The 20,623-nt window shown below is 42.8% G+C and overlaps 2 protein-coding genes across 4 annotated transcripts; one reads left to right on the forward strand and one right to left on the reverse strand.

The window, feature by feature from the left end:
- Positions 1–39: 39 nt before the first annotated feature.
- Positions 40–9,454, forward strand: MAK16 (MAK16 homolog; the record flags this gene model as incomplete). 2 transcript variants are annotated; one of them, XM_081130339.1, is made up of 10 exons in its annotated part: positions 40–126; positions 2,326–2,375; positions 2,465–2,574; positions 2,675–2,739; positions 2,904–3,055; positions 3,773–3,827; positions 6,615–6,689; positions 7,373–7,486; positions 8,155–8,220; positions 8,361–9,454. In XM_081130339.1, the coding sequence occupies 10 exons, from the start codon at positions 112–114 to the stop codon at positions 8,553–8,555; spliced, it is 897 nt and encodes a 298-aa protein (XP_080986465.1). In that variant the 3' UTR covers positions 8,556–9,454. The 2 variants fall into 2 exon arrangements, with proteins under 2 accessions (XP_080986465.1, XP_080986464.1); XM_081130338.1 differs by lacking the exon at positions 40–126 and having other exon boundaries at positions 2,302–2,375.
- TTI2 (TELO2 interacting protein 2) lies at positions 7,053–17,228 on the reverse strand. Of its 2 annotated transcripts, XR_013998313.1 has the most exons (8): positions 16,176–17,228; positions 14,430–14,616; positions 13,860–13,952; positions 12,334–12,521; positions 12,112–12,255; positions 10,027–10,189; positions 8,964–9,133; positions 7,053–7,454 (listed from the first exon to the last, which is right to left on the reverse strand). XR_013998313.1 is itself a non-coding variant. In XM_081130337.1 (7 exons), the coding sequence occupies exons 1-7, from the start codon at positions 16,802–16,804 to the stop codon at positions 9,029–9,031; spliced, it is 1,509 nt and encodes a 502-aa protein (XP_080986463.1). In that variant the 5' UTR covers positions 16,805–17,225; the 3' UTR covers positions 8,729–9,028. The 2 variants fall into 2 exon arrangements, 1 of the variants encoding a protein (XP_080986463.1); XM_081130337.1 differs by lacking the exon at positions 7,053–7,454 and having other exon boundaries at positions 8,729–9,133; positions 16,176–17,225.
- Positions 17,229–20,623: the final 3,395 nt, after the last annotated feature.

Here is a 20,623-nt window from a genome sequence, read left to right on the forward strand (position 1 = left end):
GGAATCCGAGCTCTCGCGGTCCGTGAGACTAGCGGTTCCGGAAGTGACTCGCCGGAAGGAGCATGGTTGCTTCCGGACCTGGCCAGCTGCGCACGCTGAATTGCCCGCGCCATGCAGTCCGATGATGTGAGTGGGTCTCCTGTTGCTCTGCCGCCCGGGGTTTAAGCAGGGTGTCCCGTCCTCTTTAGGCGACTCAGGCCGCATACTCAGCTGGCCCGTGTGTCCGGTGTGGCCCCGGAAGCGAGGCTTCCAGAGCCCCGATTTCCGCGCGCGGGGCTCTCACGTGTCCCCGGGGACCCCCCGCCCGCTGCCCCGGCGGGGCTAAGGAGCCAGGACACCGCCGCCTCGGCCCGAAGGGCCGGCGTGTCCAGTGCTTGGTGCCCAGCAATGACGGACCGTGCGCCTGGGCCTTGGGGACTCGGGAGGTGGGCGGGGAGCTGCGTGGGGCGAGTACGGCGAAGTTCAGACGTCAAATTGAAGGATCCTTTTCATCCACGGGCACGCTCCTTTCCAGTCTGCCTTTCCTGTGTGGAGGTTTTTCTTTACATTTGTTCCACTGTCTGCTCAAGTCATAATTTTGGAAGCATCCTAGATTCATTCATAGAGTAATTTGCAGAAGTATTTGAGTGCTTACAGTGCGCCAGGCATTGTGGTAATTCCTAGGTACTTGACTGTTAATAAGCCAGACAGAGACCTCTGCTTCCCTGGAGACAGACAGCGAACACGTGGACAGGTAAGGACAGCTGCAGTGTGTGACAGGACTAAGAAAGGCCAGAGGTGATGGAGAGGAGTTAGGAGAGACCGCTTCGGATGGCCCTGCTCAGTCAGGGAAGGCTTCTGCCTGGAAGACGCTGGAGCGCAGCCCTAAAGCAGGATAACGAACCGCCCCCGAGGGCCTGAGGGAGGAGCGGGCAATCCCGGCGAAGGAAAAGTCAAGTGCAAAGACCCGGAGGTAGGAGAGAAGGAATGTATGCGAGGACGCCGAGATCACGGAGAGTCTTGTACGAAGTGTTTGTAGGGGTCTTAATGGGAAGTGGCATCTGGTTTACATTCGTGAAAAGTGCTCTAGTTGTTGTGTAAAAGGTGTTTGAAGGAAAGAATGAAAACAAGGAGGCTAGAATATAATGAAAGAAGCTTCAATTAAGGCAGTCCTAGTGGATATTGAAAGAAATGGATAAATTTGAGATGTTTTATCAGTTTCGTAGACAAGACTTGGTGATGGTTAAATGAAAAAGAAGGGAGAAATTAAGGATTTTTGGATTTGAGCAAACAGTTCAGTGGTGGTTTTATTTCTGGAGATGAGGAAGACTGGGGGGGCACAGTATTTTGAGAAGTGTGGAAGAGAGAGCTCCATTTGGACATGCTAATGTGTATGATGCCTTTTAGACATCCAAGTGGAGATATCAAGTAAGCAGCTGGATGTATATACAAGTCTTATGCTAAGGGGAGAAGTTTGACCAGGAAATAACAATTCAGGAGTCATCAATTTAGAGATTATATTTACAGACACTAGCTGGTCTGAGCTCTTAGTTTTCCAGTTTTTCCTCTGACCTGTTTCCTACCATCCCGTCAAACACATTCTACAAAATTCCAAAAATGTTGTTCCATTCTTCTGTGTTTATGTTTTCCCCCTGAACTGCTTTACAGCCTCTCCCAGCTCCTCAAGGCAGCTCGCTCTAGACTCCCATACCCTTATACACCTCTTTGTACTTAGATGGCTGCTTTGTGATGCTCTGTGTATGTACCTTTCTCCCTAACTAGATAGATAACACTATACCTTCCTTCATTCAACATACTTGAGTGCCTCTGGTATGTCAACGCCTTACATAAATACAATAAATGCTGAATGAATAAGTTACATGTTAGTGGCGGATAGCAATAGATAGTTATCCTTGCCCTCAGTGAGATAAATTTATGGCACGTATATCCAAAAATCTAGAACTCTGCAGCCTTTTACAATGGATAGTGAACATTTTAAGTAGTAAAGTTACAAAATATATAATATGATCACATTTTGTTGAAAACATACTAGTTCTTGGGATGTACACACATATAGAAAAACTAGAAAATATTTACAAATACTAATGAAATTTTACATCTGGGTAATGGGGTTATAGTTGGTGCTAATTTGTCTTTACTGTAAGAATCTTTTGTTTGTGTAAAGAAAAGAAGTCATACTATTTTACAAAGCATTTTTTCCTCTCATTCCTCAAAGACTCCTTTCCCCAATAAAGCAGTAGACTGTCCTAGGGCATTGTTTCTTGTATTAATATGCCATCTATTGTTATCAAAGCAATTGAAATGGGTTTATACTTTGTCTTGCAGGTTATTTGGGATACACTAGGAAACAAGCAATTTTGTTCCTTCAAAATAAGGTGAGTCTAGATTTGCAACTTGAACAGAGATTCTTTAGTTACCCTCTTGCTAACCCATCTTATAATGCTTGCTTTTCCTCACATTCTAGAACCAAGACACAGGGCTTTTGCAGAAATGAATACAGCCTGACTGGACTGTGTAACCGGTCGTCCTGTCCCCTGGCAAACAGTCAGTATGCCACTATCAAAGAAGAGAAAGGTAATGTCCAGTTTCAGCTTCCATGAGGACTACTTAACAGCTTTTCAAAGGATGTCTAGTCTCTCTAAAGAATATTAAAAGTATTTGTTTTGTCCTACAGGACAGTGCTTCTTGTATATGAAGGTGATAGAACGAGCAGCTTTTCCCAGGCGTCTCTGGGAAAGGGTAAGACTTGGAACATAAAGTTACAATAATAACCATTGATCGGGAACAAAAATGCCACATTTTTCTCTTTTCCTTGACCATATGTAAACTTTTGAAGCCATCCTCATTACGTCCCATCGGTGCTGTCACCCTTCCCCTTCAAGCTTCCTTTGTCTGTTTGATAGGTCCGGCTTCATAAAAACTATGAGAAAGCACTGGAGCAAATAGATGAAAATCTAATTTACTGGCCTCGTTTCATTCGACACAAGTGTAAGCAGAGATTCACCAAGATCACCCAGTACCTAATTCGAATTCGAAAGCTTACACTAAAGAGACAGTGAGTATCCAGATCGTTTATTTTTATTTTTTTTTAACGTTTATTTTTCTCGTGAATCATATTATGAGACTGAGAGGTTGTGAATCCTCTAGTAATGCCTTCTATAAAATCTAACATTGGGTAGCCTTTTGTGGTGTGCTAAGGAAAAACTTCACCTCTGATTAAAGGCGTGCCATTCGATTTTGTAGGATTTTAAAAACAGTGTAGTGCAGCTTGATTATCCCTTTCCTGTCTGAAAATCAGCTTCAAAACATTTTGTCTATAACTCCCTGAGGGAATCTTAAAATTAGGGACTTAAAAATAACCAAAAAACTATGAATAAACAGAATGTAAGAACTTTCCTCTGAGTTCAGTGAAAACTAATTTTTAAAAGTGATATGAAATCCACAGGCTTAATGGAATTACGACCTGCAGAGAATTCTAAAAATGTCAGACTTCTACAGAAAATTCCTTTCTCTTGTTCACTGAAGCGTTGTTAGCCCAGTGAATGTCCTCAAGTCTCAGAATGTCCAAAGAAAACAAAAACAGCCACATTAAAGTAGATACAAAAATGTCTGATATTTTTATAGCGTTAGATTTGTCTAGAAAGTTTGAAGTATACAATCTTGCTGTATTGAGCTGAACCCTACAGAATGAATTCCAATCCTCCTTATTTTTTTAAAGGAGCATGTAGCACGTGTACTTGGGTTTTCTGACAATATGTTTTATTTCCTATAGGAGGAAACTCGTTCCTTTGAGTAAGAAGGTGGAGCGGAGGGAAAAAAGAAGAGAGGTAACTTATTCTGATACTCACCGCGTCTTATTTTTTCGTTGAGGGTGGGGCTGTGGAGGTAGGGCTCCTGAGAAGGATTCAGAGCCCATTGTCTGGGAACTGTTCAGGCCCTGGGTAATGGTTCACGAATGGATAACAGTATTAGTTGCATAAGATACCTGATATTCCATATTTTAAGATTATGACTTTCGGGGCAGGTTAAAATGTGGGTGCTTGGGGATATATGTAATGGAGAACAGATAGAATCCCTTAAATAGAGATCACAACTTCTTATCTGAAATTCTGAAGGCAGATGTTCCAGAACTCAGAATTTTGATATGTTGCTGATCTTACATATTACCCTCAGCGGAGTTTGAGCATTCTGATCAAAAGCACTAGTAGTTTGACAGTGAAACATAAAGATGTTCATTCACACTAGATGGAATTTTTAAAATCTCTAACTAGACTCATGTTGCCTCAGGTAATATTAGGCCACTAAATTGAAGTGCTTTTTAATTATTATTTTGGAATCACTAGTAAGAAACTGACTGGGATTATTTGTTTCTTTGAAGTACACTGGCCAGCTTTGTTACCAAAGTAATGACTAGTGATGTTAATAGTCTGCTGTCCATGGAAAATCTAGTCGGGAACCTCCAGCCTTTGTCGCAGAGAGCAGTCTGCCTCTCCACTCGCTGGTACTTCACTCAAGCTGAATTTCCTTATGCTTTCCAAGACCCAGGAATTAGCTTTTCCTGGCAAGTTCAACTATTCATTCATTCTAGGTATTTGCTTTGCTTACGTCCCTTCTAGCAATAGACATTTACCTGATCATTTCTCAAACTGTCCAGAAATAACTTTAATAATCTTAATACTTTTGTTTCCATTAATTACAGAGTTCTGTATCTCAAATCTATTTTATCATTGGTCTTCAAACTTTTGATCACTCAACCCCTCAATAAGATTTTGAACATGTGCTCCCCAGTATATCATTTATAAATGTTATACATGTCTACTTGCGCTCATAGGTATAATTGTTTGTGATGGCCTGGCTCTTAGCTGAGTATCAGTTTGTCTTTACGGGCTCTTATGATTGATAGGTATGTCAGGAATACTTAGAGAAGTGCATTGTGGATTGTTTGCATTAAGTAGTTGCTCTTTATTTTCATTCGCCACCACCAATTGTTAAACAGGTGTTCACACAAACCTTTCAGAAGTTAAATTTTTCTGTTTTTATCAAATAATTTCGAAGGCCTCTGGAAAATGTGGATTTGGAAGATTTTAAATGGGTTGGGAAATTATGACTCCAAATTTTTTAAGTGTGTGGTTGAAATATTTATACGAGACATGTTTTCAGCAATGTCATATATAGATATAATCCTTTTAAGGTGTTCTATCTGCAGAACAATTTTTTCTTTCTTTTAAAAAAAAACAGGTAAAATATTCCCTTTCCCTTGAAAGAACAGATAAGAACATTTACTTTTTAAAACTCCTGCTACGTTACGTACTACTGACAGTCATTGGTCATTCTAGAAAAGGTTGGCAAATTTGGAACATTTAGTGTGTGGAAAAATGCATGATCCTTTAAGTTCTACAATTCTTTTTAAGTACTAAACCATTAAATAACCCACATACTTTATAACTATGCCCTATCTTATTGCAAACAATTCAGTATCACCTGTAAATCCACATAACCACGCAAACATAAACAGCTGTATGTTGTAATAAATCTGAGGGAGTGAGATCACCACTTCCAAACTCTTTGTGTAGTATTTCTCCCTCAGGATATGTTGTTCACTGTATCTATTTGCTATTTGCTCTGCGGGCAGAGTTAAGGCACCAGTGTCAGTATGCATAAAAATACTGAAACATTAAATTGTGAACATTTTCTTCCTCCATCTCAGTGGGTTGCTTTTGAGGTGTAAACACCAACTTTGGAGGAGAATATAGAACATGACAGTAGACTTAACTGACCCATGTGCCCATCTTCTGTATTGTGATTTACCTGACACACTGTTCATCATGCTAATATGGCTTCACTGTAACACTTTGAAATCCTCTGATTTTCACTAATTAATGCACCATCTTGGTCTAGAAAGGTGGATTGAGGTTCGATTTGTTTTGGTTGTGGGTGGTACAGGTTGATGTCATGTATCATTTCCTATGAAAGACTGTTGAAGGAAGAGAGGTTTGTTTTGTTTTGGGGTTTTTTGGTATCACATGGGATCTAACATGGTTTTAGAAGACCTAAATGAGGTGAAGGTATCTGTTCCCTTTTCTGTAAGTCTGCTTCAGGATTGCTACTTAAATGTATATAGACCTACCCGCTTTTATATCTATCAAAGGCTTTGTTGGAATTTAATTTAGAATGCAAGTTTATAAAAACCAGGAATTTTTTAACTTGAAAGGTTCCCAAGAATGTTTGAGAGGTAAAGAAGAAATATATCTAGTTGGAGCCCAGCCGGGCGTGGCTCAGCGGTTGAGCGTCAACCTAGGATCCAGGCGATCGGGGTTCGATTCCTGGTCAGGGCACATGTCCGGGTTGCGGGCTTGATCAGTGTCTTTCTCATCATTGATGTTTCTCTCTCCCTCCCTCCCTCTCCTTTCCTCTCTCTGAAATCAATAAAGATATATTAAAAAAAAAAAAGAAAGAAAGAAGTATATCTAGTTGGAGAGGCAAAAGCCCCCATAACAGCAAGAGGGAGAAGTGATTACATCTTCTTTCTTAAAAAACTTGATAGTTTCTTCTACTTCTACAGGCTGAAAGTGGGTACAAATTAAGTCAATGGGTTTGCTCTTTTTCTCGTACAGGAAAAGGCACTAATAGCTGCTCAGCTGGACAATGCCATTGAAAAGGAACTGCTGGAGAGACTTAAACAAGATACGGTGAGAAAGCTAGGAGCTTGGGGTACAAATGTTATTTTTTAGGTGGTACTGTCTTGCTAGGCAATGCGGGAATAGTTTAAAGATGCTAAAAGGATGTTCATCTTGATTTTATTCCTGGAATAAACAACGTATGGGTCCCAGCATCTTCATTTTAGTTTGCTGGTGCAAGCACGTAAAATGCTCTGGCATTCTTGATGCTCCATTCAGGATACGACATTCCCTTTGCCAGTGTTCCCCTCTCCTGCTCCCAAATGCAGCAGCTCCTCACCTCTGTGGAAAAGCCACCAGGGTTTGACCCTCCTGCCTTTCCTCAGGTTCTTTAAAACGAATTTTTATTCTCTTTTTAAGATTTAATGTCACGGAGACAACATGAATAAATTTTTTTATTTTTTTCCCCTTTGTCAGCAAAATTTTCCATTTGTTCTAATCCTTGGGTTTTATACACTACTAAGTTTTAAGTGATTTTCTTCCATCATTCATAGAAGTTACCAGTTTGGTATTAACCACTGACTATTTAAGTGTCAGAAAAGACACTGCCAGTTCTAGGCTTGAAAATAATATAGAAATATTACTCATCAAATTAAGTATTCCCATTTCACTGAGGAAAAAATAATATGCTTCCCAGACAGTGGACTTAAGTGTTAGATCCCACTATAGCAAACCAGTCTGTTTGTGTCCTTCAGTATGGCGACATCTACAACTTCCCCATCCATGCCTTCGACAAGGCCCTGGAACAGCAGGAGGCAGACAGTGACTCTTCAGATGCTGAGGAAAAAGATGAAGATGATGAGGAAGAAGTAAGCCTTGTTTGTATTTTTGCTTTGTCAAGCAGTGATCTATAGGACTAGATCTATTTTAATGTAATTGAGAGACAGGATGTCATTTTCAGTCCCCTAACCAAAATAATTAATTGATCTTATTTTTCTATCGTGAGGTTAATTCTGGTTCAGCAGTGGCTGCTGTGTTCTCCAGGTTCGGTTAACAAAGTACTCGTTGACAATTTTAATCTTACTGATGGGCATTCTAACATGTTTCCTGTAAGATGACAAATGAAGAACCCTCATCAACTGATAGATATACCATTAAGGAACCTACTGAAATTTACAAGGATTTAATTTTACTGTTAACATAGGAAAGGTATTTAAGTGGTAGTATTTTTAGGAAAAGGGCAGATGTAGCAAGTAGATGTTTAATCACACAGTATACTGGGTGATTACATAGGTACAGAGGCATACTTTCCCTTACTGGTAAACTATTTTTCATTATTTGAAATTAATTTAGTTGAATGTATAAAGAATTACTTGTAAATCTTACATACTGATTTCAGAAGTAAAGTAGGATTTGGGTTGCCTAGCAAGTAGATTCTGATTCTGATTATTTATGCATTTATCAAAGAATAAAACTAGATGCCTAAGTTGAATTTTCATGATTTATTTTGAACCTTAACAATTATGTTTTATTTTAGGATGTGGGGAAAAGAGAGTTTGTGGAAGCTGATGAGGTGGATGAGAGTGACATAAGTGATTTTGAGGTGAGACTTACGGGTAAAAGAATGGAGGGTTTCCAAACACACAGAGGCAGATAAATTCTCTAGTTTGTTTGAAATTGAGAGGACAGTGGAGTTGGGGGGTGATCCTAGCGTCTTCTCTTTTTTTTCCCTTCCCATGTTAGGATATGGATAAACTGGATGCCAGCAGTGATGAAGATCAGGATGAGAAATCCTCCAGTGAGGATGAAGAAAAGGCCCTTGATGCCAAACACAAAGGCAAAACGCCCTTGAAAGGACCTCTGCTGAGAAAACGAGCATATGTGGAGATCGAGTATGAGCAGGAGACTGAGCCTGTGGCCAAGGCCAAAACCACGTGATTTCCCTTCAGAGATTTATAGCAGGACTGAACATTTTGAACTTTATCCTGTCCTCATCACACACAGACCTCCATTTTTACTCTTTATGTTGTATTTAACGCAATATTTGTGTTTTTGATATTTATGCCACTTCTATGGGGCAAGAAATCTGGGAGAGAGTGGAGGAAATCTTTAAAGTTGTAAACAGAGTATTTTTATAGCTTTGGCATGTGTTGAGGTGACAGCTTGAGCCCAAGAAGCTTAACAGATGAGTTTGTGGTTGTAAATATTTCTAAGTTTTAAATGCTACCCACCCTGGGTGCCCCCCAACTTTATTCAGAAAAGTTCTGACTTCCTTTTTTTCTTGTCCCTTCCCTACTTCTTTGGGAGTAAAAGGAAAAAGATCTAAATTATAATGTATAACAATACCTTCTTTCTTAAATAATTCCACTTATACAACAAGAAAATCCTCTTCTCTTTAAGAAATATGGATCTCAAGTCCCACTGTAGGGCTCGCTGTCAGAAACCCGCTGCACCTTTCTGATACAGCTCACCACCTTGCTGTCTTCGCAGCTTTGGGGGATTTTGGCCAGGAGACCCTGAAACATGAAACCAAACAGTCTTTGATATTTTTTGTTATTTTTTTTTCTTATACCTTGGTTCTTCTTTCCTGGTACCATACTCAAAGAAGGAAAGACTGGATGACACTAGAGGCCAGTTCACAGAACAAGTGTAACTAAGAACTGTTGGCTTGCTTGGAAATGTCCTGCTGCTCATGAAGCAGCAGCTTAATACCAGCTGAGGCGAATTACATTGGATCTAGGACTTGAAAACTGCCTGAGGTTAAAGGGCCAAGATGAAATTTAATCTGACAAAACTAATAAAACAACAAACTATACTATCTCTAAATATTTTTAGGATATGAATTTCTTTTCATGCTTTTTATTCCTTTTCAACTGAAGACTTCTAAATGGGGTAAGAAGTGAACAATAGTTTATTAAATATCCATAAATACACATATAGCTATTACATGCTATGGCTTTGAGAAGTTATCTTTTGGAGAATATGAGACCAAAGAAATAATTCCCATGTGGTAAATAAGAACATAGACAAACACACATGCCTCTGCAGAACTGGAAACATTTCTGGGATCTAAATTACTCTATTATTACTGCATGGTGGCTACAGCCCATTATTTCACCTGTTTTTTTAATTTAATGACTGGAACAGAACTTATATTTTACACTTGATCGTGATCCTTTTGTCCATTCTCTGTCCTAGCTCCAGAGATGTTTTCTAATTCTCCTGCCTTTTGGTCTGAACAGCTCTGAGTACCTTTGCTCAAACTCTATTGAAGGCTAGAGGGCTACAGAGGTGGAGACCTGAACCCTCCATGCTCATTTAGACTTGGTCAGGCACATGGATAGTAAATCATAGGAATTACTCAAGGATACAAGGCCTAACTGAAGCCATGCTGCAGACTGTCCCTTACCTTCACTTGTCCTTTAGAGCAGTGGTCCAGGAGAAGCAGGCAGTCTGTGGCCGCCTCTAACAAGGCACTCTTAACAGGCTCAGGTGTAAGGCTTGGATCCCTTGCTACATCACATATCAGTTTCAAGAGAGCCTTCAATAAGACCACAAGTCTACAGGAAATTCTGAAATCAAGAAGAAAAACCATGTTCATACTCTAATCAGGACATTAAGCTGGAGACTTCAAACTTCATCTAGTATAAAGCCCTCATTTTATAAATGAAGGAACTGAAGTCAAATGACTTAAAGGCCACAGAGCTGGAAGCAGAACCAGAGACCAGACTCAGATTTCTTAATTTCAACTCCTGCTGTTTTCTACAGCACACTGCCCATATACACACACTGGCCTGCCTGAGAATACGTGCTCCCCTCCAGAAGCCTGGTTCCACTCTAAGGAAACAACCCCTCCTGAAAAGGGAGAACGGATTTCCCCTTGCCAGGGGCCTATACTTTTGGCCAGACAGCAGGAGACGGTCCATAGGCCTTTGGGAAGTTAAAAATAAAATGAGGTAAATAAGCTTGGCTTCTGGTACCTAAGTGTCAATTATGTCACTTAATGCCAAATTCTAGCTTATCATCTGTTAAGCCCAGCCTATTTACTTACTTATACTTACTAGCCTTTCTAAAAGTTTTATCTTGATAAAAAAGTCCTGGAAATGGATAGTGCTGATGGCTGCACAAAACTGGAAATTTACTTAATGCCACTGAACTGTACATTTTAAAATAGTAAATTTTTTTTCTCTTACCACAATAAAAACTAAAAAGCCTTAATAGAAGCTAGAAAGTAATACTAACTTGTGTGAAAATATGCATAATAAACCATATTTCTGGACAACAATATGACTGGGAAAAGTCTGCACCCACTACCCTGATATAAAAAATATTAAATGTTTTCCTATACTCTGTGTACTGCTTCACCTTCCACCTGTCATTGTTCAATATATAATGTTTCCCAAGCGCCGCCCCTCCAGAATACATCATCATTTTCTAACCCCTACATTTGCTTGCCAATCTCTTGTACTTGGAATCCTGGTCTCTGCTCTTTCAAGGCCTGACAGTATTAATTGGATTCAGTTTCATGTCTCCATCTATTCTGTTATAGTCCACTCCGTCTTCAAACACCTGTGTACTTAACGCCAGGCACTGAGTACACTTTGGTATGCTCAGTATACCGAAGTGGCCTTCCACCCTCCCTCACAGTCAGTAGGGGGAGAGGGCAAACATGCAGTCTGGTTACAAACATGAGTTAGGCAAACACTTGGGTTACATTACAAAGAAATGAGATAACATGGTTCAGTATAGATATGTATGTTGCCGAGGCACTGGATTCTAGATTAATTAAACCTTGTTATTTCATGCAGGAAAGCCTTTTGTTGCCCTGGCTGGTGGCTCAGCTGGTTGGAGCACTGTCCTGTATACCAAGAGGTTAAGGGTTCGATTCCCAGTCCGGGCACACACCTAGACTGGGGGTTCTATCCTGGTCCAGGCCCATACAGGAGGCAACTGACTGATGTTTCACTCTCATATCCATTTCTCTCCCCCACTTCCTCTTTTTCTAAAATCAAAAACAATCCTTGGGTGAGGATTAAAAATAAAACTAAAAGCCTTCTGTGGATTTCACATGGTTTGGTACCAGCGTATTGCTCCTGACACCTAATTCAAGCCAAGCTGGAATGCTTTCTAAGCAATCACACCCGAAAGTAGTATTCTCCTGATCACTGTTGATTAATGAACTATGAAGTGCTCTGGTCTCAAATGGACATAAAAAACATGAGGATGAGTCAAGTTAGGCTTGTCTTGATTGGAACACTTCTACATGGCTTTTAAATTTAGTGTGCCTTAGATGTACACCTGAAGCAACAATGGTGCATTTTACCTTTTGTGTGACATTTTCTCAGTTCAAAAGCCAATAGGTGTGTAAAAATGGGAGGTATTCAAACACATGGCATGTCCTTAATTCTCTGTACTGCGTGTACATCTGGGCAAGTTCTGAAAAGAGTCTGATTCTGCCCCTCTCGCCACACTTGTCTGCTGGCTGTTATTATACCTGGGCCAAGTATACTGCATGAGAAGTTTTAGGGTTTCCAGTATCTTCAACCTAGCCTCCTCCTCTGGTCCATCATAAACCTCCAGGTAACCAAGGATGACTCGCTCCAGCCTCTTCAAGTGCCGGACAGTTAGGATCCCCAACCTACAAACAAAAGAGAAAAGGTGACAGCAAAGGGATGAAGTCAAGGAGTACCAACAGTCCAGCAACCCGGGCACTCACCTCTTCACAAAAGCTGGGAGGCTTCCTGCATAGGTCCTGCGTAAGAGAATGCGGTGCTCTGGCTCCATGTGGGTCAGGATCAGCTGCAGCACCTCATCACAGTGCGTGGTGGGTCGAGCTGCACCTCCCTTCCACTGCAGGGCTTTCTCCAGGACTGGAAATAGATCCAGCAGACACAGGAGCACAGCCTAGGAGAGAGTAATGGAAAGGAACTGCAGCTGTCCATTTGCATTCACAACACTCCCTGAGGTTTCTAGCAACTGTATTAATATAATGTCATAGAATTCTAAAAGTACTAATAATACATTAAGTATACATTATTTTATACTTTCTCTTTTTTTACATTATCTCCATCTGACAGTCTCAAATAAGTTAATACCTCCTCAGGACTGTTCTTTACTAAGCTATAAAATGGGAAGAAAGGCAGAGCTTGGGCTTTAACCCAAATTTTAGGAGTCTGAGTCCATTGTCACTATATTACTAAGTCTAAGTGATATTTACATGAACTTAAAATAAAACGGCTCGTAAACAGAATCTAAGATGGTCCCCATACATGTCCAGCTGGACCACCCCATCTGAAGTTTCAGTGTCTAGAGTGTCTAGGCAATCTCTTCTAGCTCTCCTGGGCAATTTGGTTTTGGTTTTTCTCTTAATTTTTTGGTAGTGTTTTTACCTTCTTAAATACCATCTCAAGTCCTAACCTTTCTGGCCATTAGGACCTGGATTCTCAATATCTAAAATAATAGCTAAAAAAATGAAAGGTGGCAAGGTGGGGGTTAAGGGTGGGTAGTCATAAAATAAGAAACATGGTTATTTCTACCTCTAATTTTATATAATTTGTTTCTTCTGTCTTGAGAATACTCCTCCCCCACCCCAATAAACTCCTCCTTACCCTTCACAAGCAAGTACCACCTCCTACAGAAGCCTCCTAACCACCCGCCACCAAGCCTGATTAGTGCCTATTGCTGGACACCCACCGTACTTCACACACAACTGTTTTAATAGACTTGTCACTCTGTCCTGTAGGCATATGTACAAATGTTCATATATTTACATAAATATCTCCCAAAGGGTTTCTTAAAGCCAGAAACGCCGTCTGATTCATTCACTCTTGGAACCTACAATGGTTACTGGCACACAGTAGGTACCCAATGTCTACTGGATGAAAGAATAAATGACACACATCCAACATACAAGGGGTTTCAAGTGTATGTGTGGATGATAAAGCAGCACAAAAGACACAATAAAAATAGAACTTTTTTAGACACAAAGTTGTTCCCAAGTGATATGTGACTCAGATGAAGACAAAACACTGGCTTTTCTGTGGCTGCTCAAGAATGTGGATGCTGGCGTGGAACTGAGATACCTTCCCCCGTCATTGCTGCCCCCACATTTACAGCTCAGCAATGGCCTTTACTCATCCTCACTTTACAGGAGAAGAAATGTCTCTCAACTATTCTTACTCACCTACTGCCACCTTCCACTCAAAGCTGAGACTCACAGTTACCAACCAACCTTACAATTACCTGAATGAGGTGGTGCTCCGGTGTATACAGATGGTTGAAAAGGGCGTGGTATAGGACCTGGGCCCTGTTATACTGGAGCAGATCAGCAGCTGGCTGCAATCAGACAAATCACCCAATTAAAAGAAAAGTTAGCCAAGTTTGGCAATTATGAATACATGGATTATGAATATATGAGATTCATTATACCACTCTCTCTACTTCTGTGTATATTTAAAAAGCTCCATGACACAGTTAAGAAGGAAAGAAACAAAGTTCCTCAAGTAATAGCTTGCACATTTGGGTATAATCCTTCTCAGTTTGATTTTTTTGCTCCTTGAAAGTCAACTATTAATTACTCAAAGTCTGGCTATTCAGTTTGACAACAGCCTATGTTTCTTACGTATATTTCCCATGAGATATAACCTCTACTAGGTTGGCAGATGGAATGAATATAAAAAGGAAAAGTAAATAAGTGAATTTAGTCACATAACAGCATTAACAGAAAGCCAGTTAATAAAAAATATAAACACAGGCAACAATAAAATAGTGATATCATGAACAGGGAAGAGCCATATGACTCAGTCTGCTTACCACATTAAGCACAATGTGATGGAGGCACTGGACACCCAGAACTTTGTTCTCAGTTTGATAGTCATCCGAGATGAGCAATGACGGGGGAAGTATCCTTTCTAGATGCTGGTTCAGCCAGGGCCGAGCGACCTGTTGCAGAGTCCATGAGAAAACATGTTTGGTGGCAGGGCTATTCTTCCATGATTCCCTAAGGGGGATGTGAAATCAAATTAAGTAAAGTGACATGCTGTTAACTAGCAAAGAAAGTTAAGCTAAACAGAGTATTTCCTTGCCTTTGAAAAGAATACATCCCACATAAGGGAACTCCTGATGTTATACATTTTAAGATTTGGATCAAAATAATTTACAGAACTTAAACTAAATACACTTAACATTCACCCAGAGCTCTGGGTTAAAGCTTATCCAATGAGAAGTAGTCATTCATAACCACAGCAATGTAAAGGATCTGTGGCAATGTCGGAGCTGGATACAGTGAAGAAAAGTGGAGAAGGGAGAGATGAGTAATAGAATGTCTTCAGATTAAGGGAACAAATGAATCAATATTTGAACAGCAATTTGTAGCTTATAAAATTAGTTTGCACACATTACTCAACTAATCTTCAAAATAACTGTAATAGGTACTATTATCTTTATATTACAAATAATGAAACTGAGGTTCAGAGATGATCTGATCTGGTCCAGCTCAGAAGCAATAAAGGGAAGCACCATCAACCTCAAAACTACGCCTTTTAATTCCAAGTTCTGAGTAAAATGACAGTTACTTACATATTTTTTTCAATTACTACAGTGTTACAGATACCCTTGCAGGACATTGGGGCCTATCAAGAACACCCATGGAGACATGTAGTCCACACCAACTAGTCCTTGAAATGTGATCCTGTCCAAAACATCCATAAGCATCTTTGATCCATGCCAAATGGTCCTTGACATTTGATCCTGTCAACAATGTCCACACTTAGAAAATGTCTCTGAGTTCAAAGAGCCCATAACGTTTATTTATACTCCCGGTTTACAGGTTTAATACATAAAATACTATCATGTTTTAATGGTCCAATAATTGTGTTGTAACTGTATTGCCAATAATAACCCTTCTCAACCAGATAGACTCCCTGGTCATGACACATGGGGTTAGGTAGATGGGCTGGCATGGACCAAATGTCTTTGTGGATGTTTTGGACAGGATCAAATTTCAAGGACCTTTTGGCTGGATCAAATGTCTCCATGGTCCTTTTGGACAGGAGCAAATGTCAGCTAATCACATATATTAACATGCGAAGTAGCAAGTGGAAACTCACAAAAAATACTTTAATAGCAACCTAAAGCTGTTATTTTTCATCCCAAGCACTGCTTCCATATCTAATAACTATCCCTGTCTACTAGCAATGAGTTTCAAGATCTCTAAACTTAAGTTCAAAGCATAAGTTTAAATCCTGTCCAAACTCTCATCCTCACCTAAGAAATTTAAGTCTAAATAAATGAGACAGAACTTGCAATTTCCAGGGCAGTCGTCATGAGGACTGGAAAGAACAGTAAAACACAGAGTCTGAAGACCTGTATGCTAATGTCAAACTTACCAATATCTAGTTATGTCATTTTTAGCGAGTCCCAACCTTTCTGGGCCTTAACAGATCTGCTGTTAAAGCATCTTTACCTTACTGATGAAGAAACCAAGGTTCCTTTGAGCTCTAACATTCTAACACGGGCTGAAGTCCAATGCGTTGGCCCTTTTCCTGCAGGGGTACTCACTTATTCAAATCGGGCTTAAGAAGCCCCATTATCACAGCAAATCTCCCTTTCTCGTCTTCATTTTCTCCGCGGAGGAATCCTGCCACAGAACCACACTCGGTGACGCGAAGCAGTAAGGCGAGCACCTCTCCAGCCACGTCCCGAGATCTTGGCCTGGTCCACGGTTGCTCCAAACTGTGTGTGATGGCAAAAATATAGATGGGCCCTGCCAAATGGCGCAGGCCTCTCTTCCAGGCAAGGCAAACCAAGGAGTGCTTGGCTGACTCAACTTTCCTCAACAGCCTGATGAACAGGAACCCAACTGCTGCCGCTTTCTCGGCCACCGCAGGGGAACCATCACCGCCACCTTCCTGCTCCTTGGGTGGGGATGCATACTCTTCGAGGGCTTTTGCCACCTCGCCCAGCATCTCGGGCATCCCACCGAGCGACGAGCCATTCCCCTCAAATAACTGATCACACTCGGTGGCTTCCAGGAGAGCGCTGAGGTCTTCAAGAGCTGCGTTTCTGGCCTTGCCGCGTCGGGACTCCGGGCCGGTAAGATGGAGCAAAATCTGGGACAAGGCCAGTCCGAGGGCGGAAGAAGGCGCCTCCCCAGTCAAAGAGGCGCCCGCCGGCGCTGGGGGTTCCATGCGGGGCCGCTGAACCAGAGGCCGGGTGTCCCCAGGGGACGACGATGAAGACGGGGAGGGATCCGCTAAGGAGGGCCGGGAAGATCACCGGACGCTGGAATTCTCCTAAAAACCAGAACTAAAACCAAATCAAACCGCGACACACCTGGACGGAGGGAGGGCGAGTCTGAACAGCCTGAGTAAAACGGGCGTAAAGCACAAGACGCGGAAAAGGGACCTCTCCGGGAGTAGTAACAGGATCTCAGACTCTCAACAGTGGAGCAGAGAAATTACTCCTGCCTTCCCGAAGGCTCAAAAACAAACAATCCTAAAGCTTGATACGAAAACGACCCCCGGTACCCGCAGCCCTTCCCGCACACGCTGAGCCTATTAGGCTACGGACCGAGTTAACGTGGTTGCCGCAAAGCACCGCCGGTGCTGCGTCAACTCTACGTTATTTCACGACCTACTATCGTAAAGCAATAAAGAGGCAGGTTCGTAAAAGGGTGGGGCTACTACGAAAAATTTGCATAGAGGTTGATTCCCTCGCTAATTTTGTTTGTTTTCACTTCCCTAACGTAGAAAAAAGAAAAAACCTACAGAATACCACTCATATTTTAAAAACATATAGGCTCTTTGCGCGGAGACTGAATACATGTGGGTTGTGTCGGTCACCCTTTGTGTAAACTGAGTGAGCCCTACTCGAGAGTCCCGACCGCGGCGGCCGCGCCGATCCTTTTGTAGTTCATGAGCGTGATGATTGGGTGTTCACGCCGCTGTGTGACATGTGCCGCCCACGAACCTTGTTACGACGCGGGCACATTACCCGTCTGACGTGAACTTGGAGGATCCTTTTAACCTGGGGCCGCCGCGTGAACTGCGCCGCTCGTACCTGAGCAGTTTCCCTTTGGGTCGGGTGGGGCGGGGCTCGGGACGTCTAGCGTCGCGCCGGGTTTAACCTTCTCTGCACAGCCGGCTTCCTAAGGCTCGGGAAGCTGCGCGCCCGGCGGTGCTAATCCCATAGCCTTGCCCGAAGTTGGGAACGCGTCGGGCGCCGCAGTGGGGGCGCCCCCGGGGCTGCGCGTGGGCTAGTCCCGTCCCGGGCGAGCGGCGGGGCCGGGTCTGGGCGGCAGGCGGCGCCTGGAGCGGACCGAGAGCGAGCGGCCGCGCTGGGGCGCCTCTCTGCTCGGGGGGACCCGGGAGGGGAGCCAGGGCCCCGGGCGACCCCCGCGCCCCCGCCGGGCTCACTGCGTCGGCATCGCTCCGCCGCCGCGCGTTCTCTAAGGGCGGGACTGGGTCCAGTCGACCCTGGGTTTCCCAGGGCGCCGCACCGCACCTGGGCCCTTCGGAAGCTCGTCGGCGACTTCACGTCTGTACAGGAGGGGCCGCAAATATCGTCGGTGCCCAGGCGTGGTCGCGAGCGCAGAGACGGGCGTCGGACACCCGGAGGGGTCCAGAGCCTGCTACGCAGCTTTTAGGAGAGGGACCCCCGCAAAGGGGGGCGGGAGAGAGGGGAGGGGAGGGGCCACGGGGACAGCCAGCGCCGGACCTGCGCTGCGGGGCTGGTGGGCGGGCCTGGCCTCCCGCGCGCACCCAGCAGGTCGCCTCCTGGCTGTGGGATTCCCCAGCCTCCGAGGCCCCGAAAGTGCAGAGAGCGCCCCGCTAGGCTTTCCGGGCTGTGTGTGTGTAGGGAGGTGTCGGGTAGGTTCTCGTGTGTGTGTGTGTGTGTGTGTGTGTGTGTGTGTGTGTGTGTGTGTGTGTTGTGTGCAGGGAGGTATCAGGAGTAGGTTCTCCTGTGTGGGGGGGGGGGGTGCAGGGAGGTGTCAGGGGTAGGTTCTCCTGTGTGGGGGGGGGGGGGGGTGCAGGGAGGTGTCAGGGGTAGGTTCTCCTGTGTGTGTGGGGGGGGGGGGGGCAGGGAGGTGTCAGGGGTAGGTTCTCCTGTGTGTGGGGGGGGGGGTGCAGGGAGGTGTCAGGGGTAGGTTCTCCTCCCCAGGGAGATGTTACCTTTCGAAGAGACTCACAGGACTGAGGTCGGGCCTTGGAGAGGGCACTGCTTGCAAGTATCCTATTGGTTTCCTTCCTTTCTCTCTCCCTCTCTGTGTGACCTTGGGCAAAAGTTCTGTAACCTCTCTGTGCCTTAATTTCTTTCGCTGTAAAATGCGGGTAATAATAGTCCCTACTTTTTTAAAACAAATTATTATTTAGTCCCTACTCTTTAGGCTTGTTTCGAGAAATAAAGAGTTAAATATATGAGTAAACTGCTAGAGCGCTCTGTGGTCGGTGGTAAGTTCTATACAGGTGTTAGCACGTGTTAAACCACAGCTTCCATATTAACTTACATCTCTTTTCCGGGGATTTTTGTGGTTTGGGCCCTTCTCTGCCTCTTTAATTTGGCCTTGCCTTTTCTGACCAATTGGTGGCACTCATGATTCTCTAAGCAATTTCAAACATAGATAAAAATCATTTCCTCCCGAGGGGCTCTCCAATACTAAGGTCTGTGTGCCAGCAAGTTGCCAGTCCACAGAGTTATTGTATCCCTCCTGTGTGGGAGCCTGTCTTTCCCCTCCCCTTCCAGGGGCTCCTTGTGCTAAGTGGATCCAAGATCTCCCTCCCTCATGAAGAAAGTACTTGTATTGCAGAGGTCTCCCCCTCTAGGCTTAGAGTTTCCCCAGGCCAGAGACCATGTATTTACCCTCCGTGCCTGGCACAATTTAAGTCATGTAATAAATGTTTGTTGGACCCCACATGTCCATCCACAGAGGACTGGCTGAATAAACCACGGTACATCCACACAATGCAGTTCTGTGCAGCTGTACAAAGGAATGAAGACCATCTCTGGGGAAGGCCTTGGAACTCCAGTGCATATTAAGTGAAAAAAGCAAGGCGGGGACCATGTATATGTTGCCTTTCTTCTTAGAAAAATGTGCACATTTGCTTCCATTTTAAAGAAGAAGCAATGGAAGTATAAAAAATTACAAACTAGTAAAAATGGTTACACAGAAGAACAGGGTGAAAGAAATGGGAATGGAAGCTAGACTTCATGTATTGTGTTTTATAGTTTGACTTTGGAATCATGTGCATGTTCTGCATAATTTTTTAAAAGTAAGTAACAAAGCATTTTCTAAAAGAAAAAAGCCATTAGCCAAAGTATATATGGAGTTACTCCTATAACCTCATGGAACAATAAGAAGCTGACTTTAATGAATTTTAAAGCCTTCAGTAAAAGATAAAAGAGATAGACATATCAAATCAGTAAAGTGAGGTATAAATTCTGTAATTGAAAATTTGAATTGGCAATTGTAGTATGAATTTATGAGTAATTTTTATCTTTCTACAAAATACATATAGCCTAGCTGTGTTGACAGAAAACGGCAAGAAGCAATGACAATCCAATGGCTATGAGCAACCCTAGTGTCCAAATTCATAATTTAAATGCCACTGTCCACTAAGAGGAACCAGGACTTCTTTAGGAAATTATTGATTTCAGGACTGGGGCATGGCATTTCATTAGGCCAGAAAGCAAGGTAGCTATCAAATACTACTGAGGTTATGTCAAAAGAACCCAAGATCAAAAATGATGGGGCACCATTTGACCAAAGGTGGAACAATTTGGGTTTATAAAAGAATGATGACTAATGGATAGAAATATATCAACTATATACAAATCCATGAATTCATAGTAATAATAAAAAGAAAAAAATCCCTCATCTTTCACCCTTGGATCAGCTAAGTAACCAAGTCTTTATTGTGAAAATTGGTAAATTAGAGGGGGAAAATCAAGCACTTATTCTGCTATACATTTCAGGATGCCCACACAGTTTGTAAGGGTAATAATTGCAA

This window comes from Miniopterus schreibersii (assembly GCF_964146895.1).
Source record: "Miniopterus schreibersii genome assembly, chromosome: 2".
Classification (NCBI taxonomy): domain Eukaryota; kingdom Metazoa; phylum Chordata; class Mammalia; order Chiroptera; family Miniopteridae; genus Miniopterus; species Miniopterus schreibersii.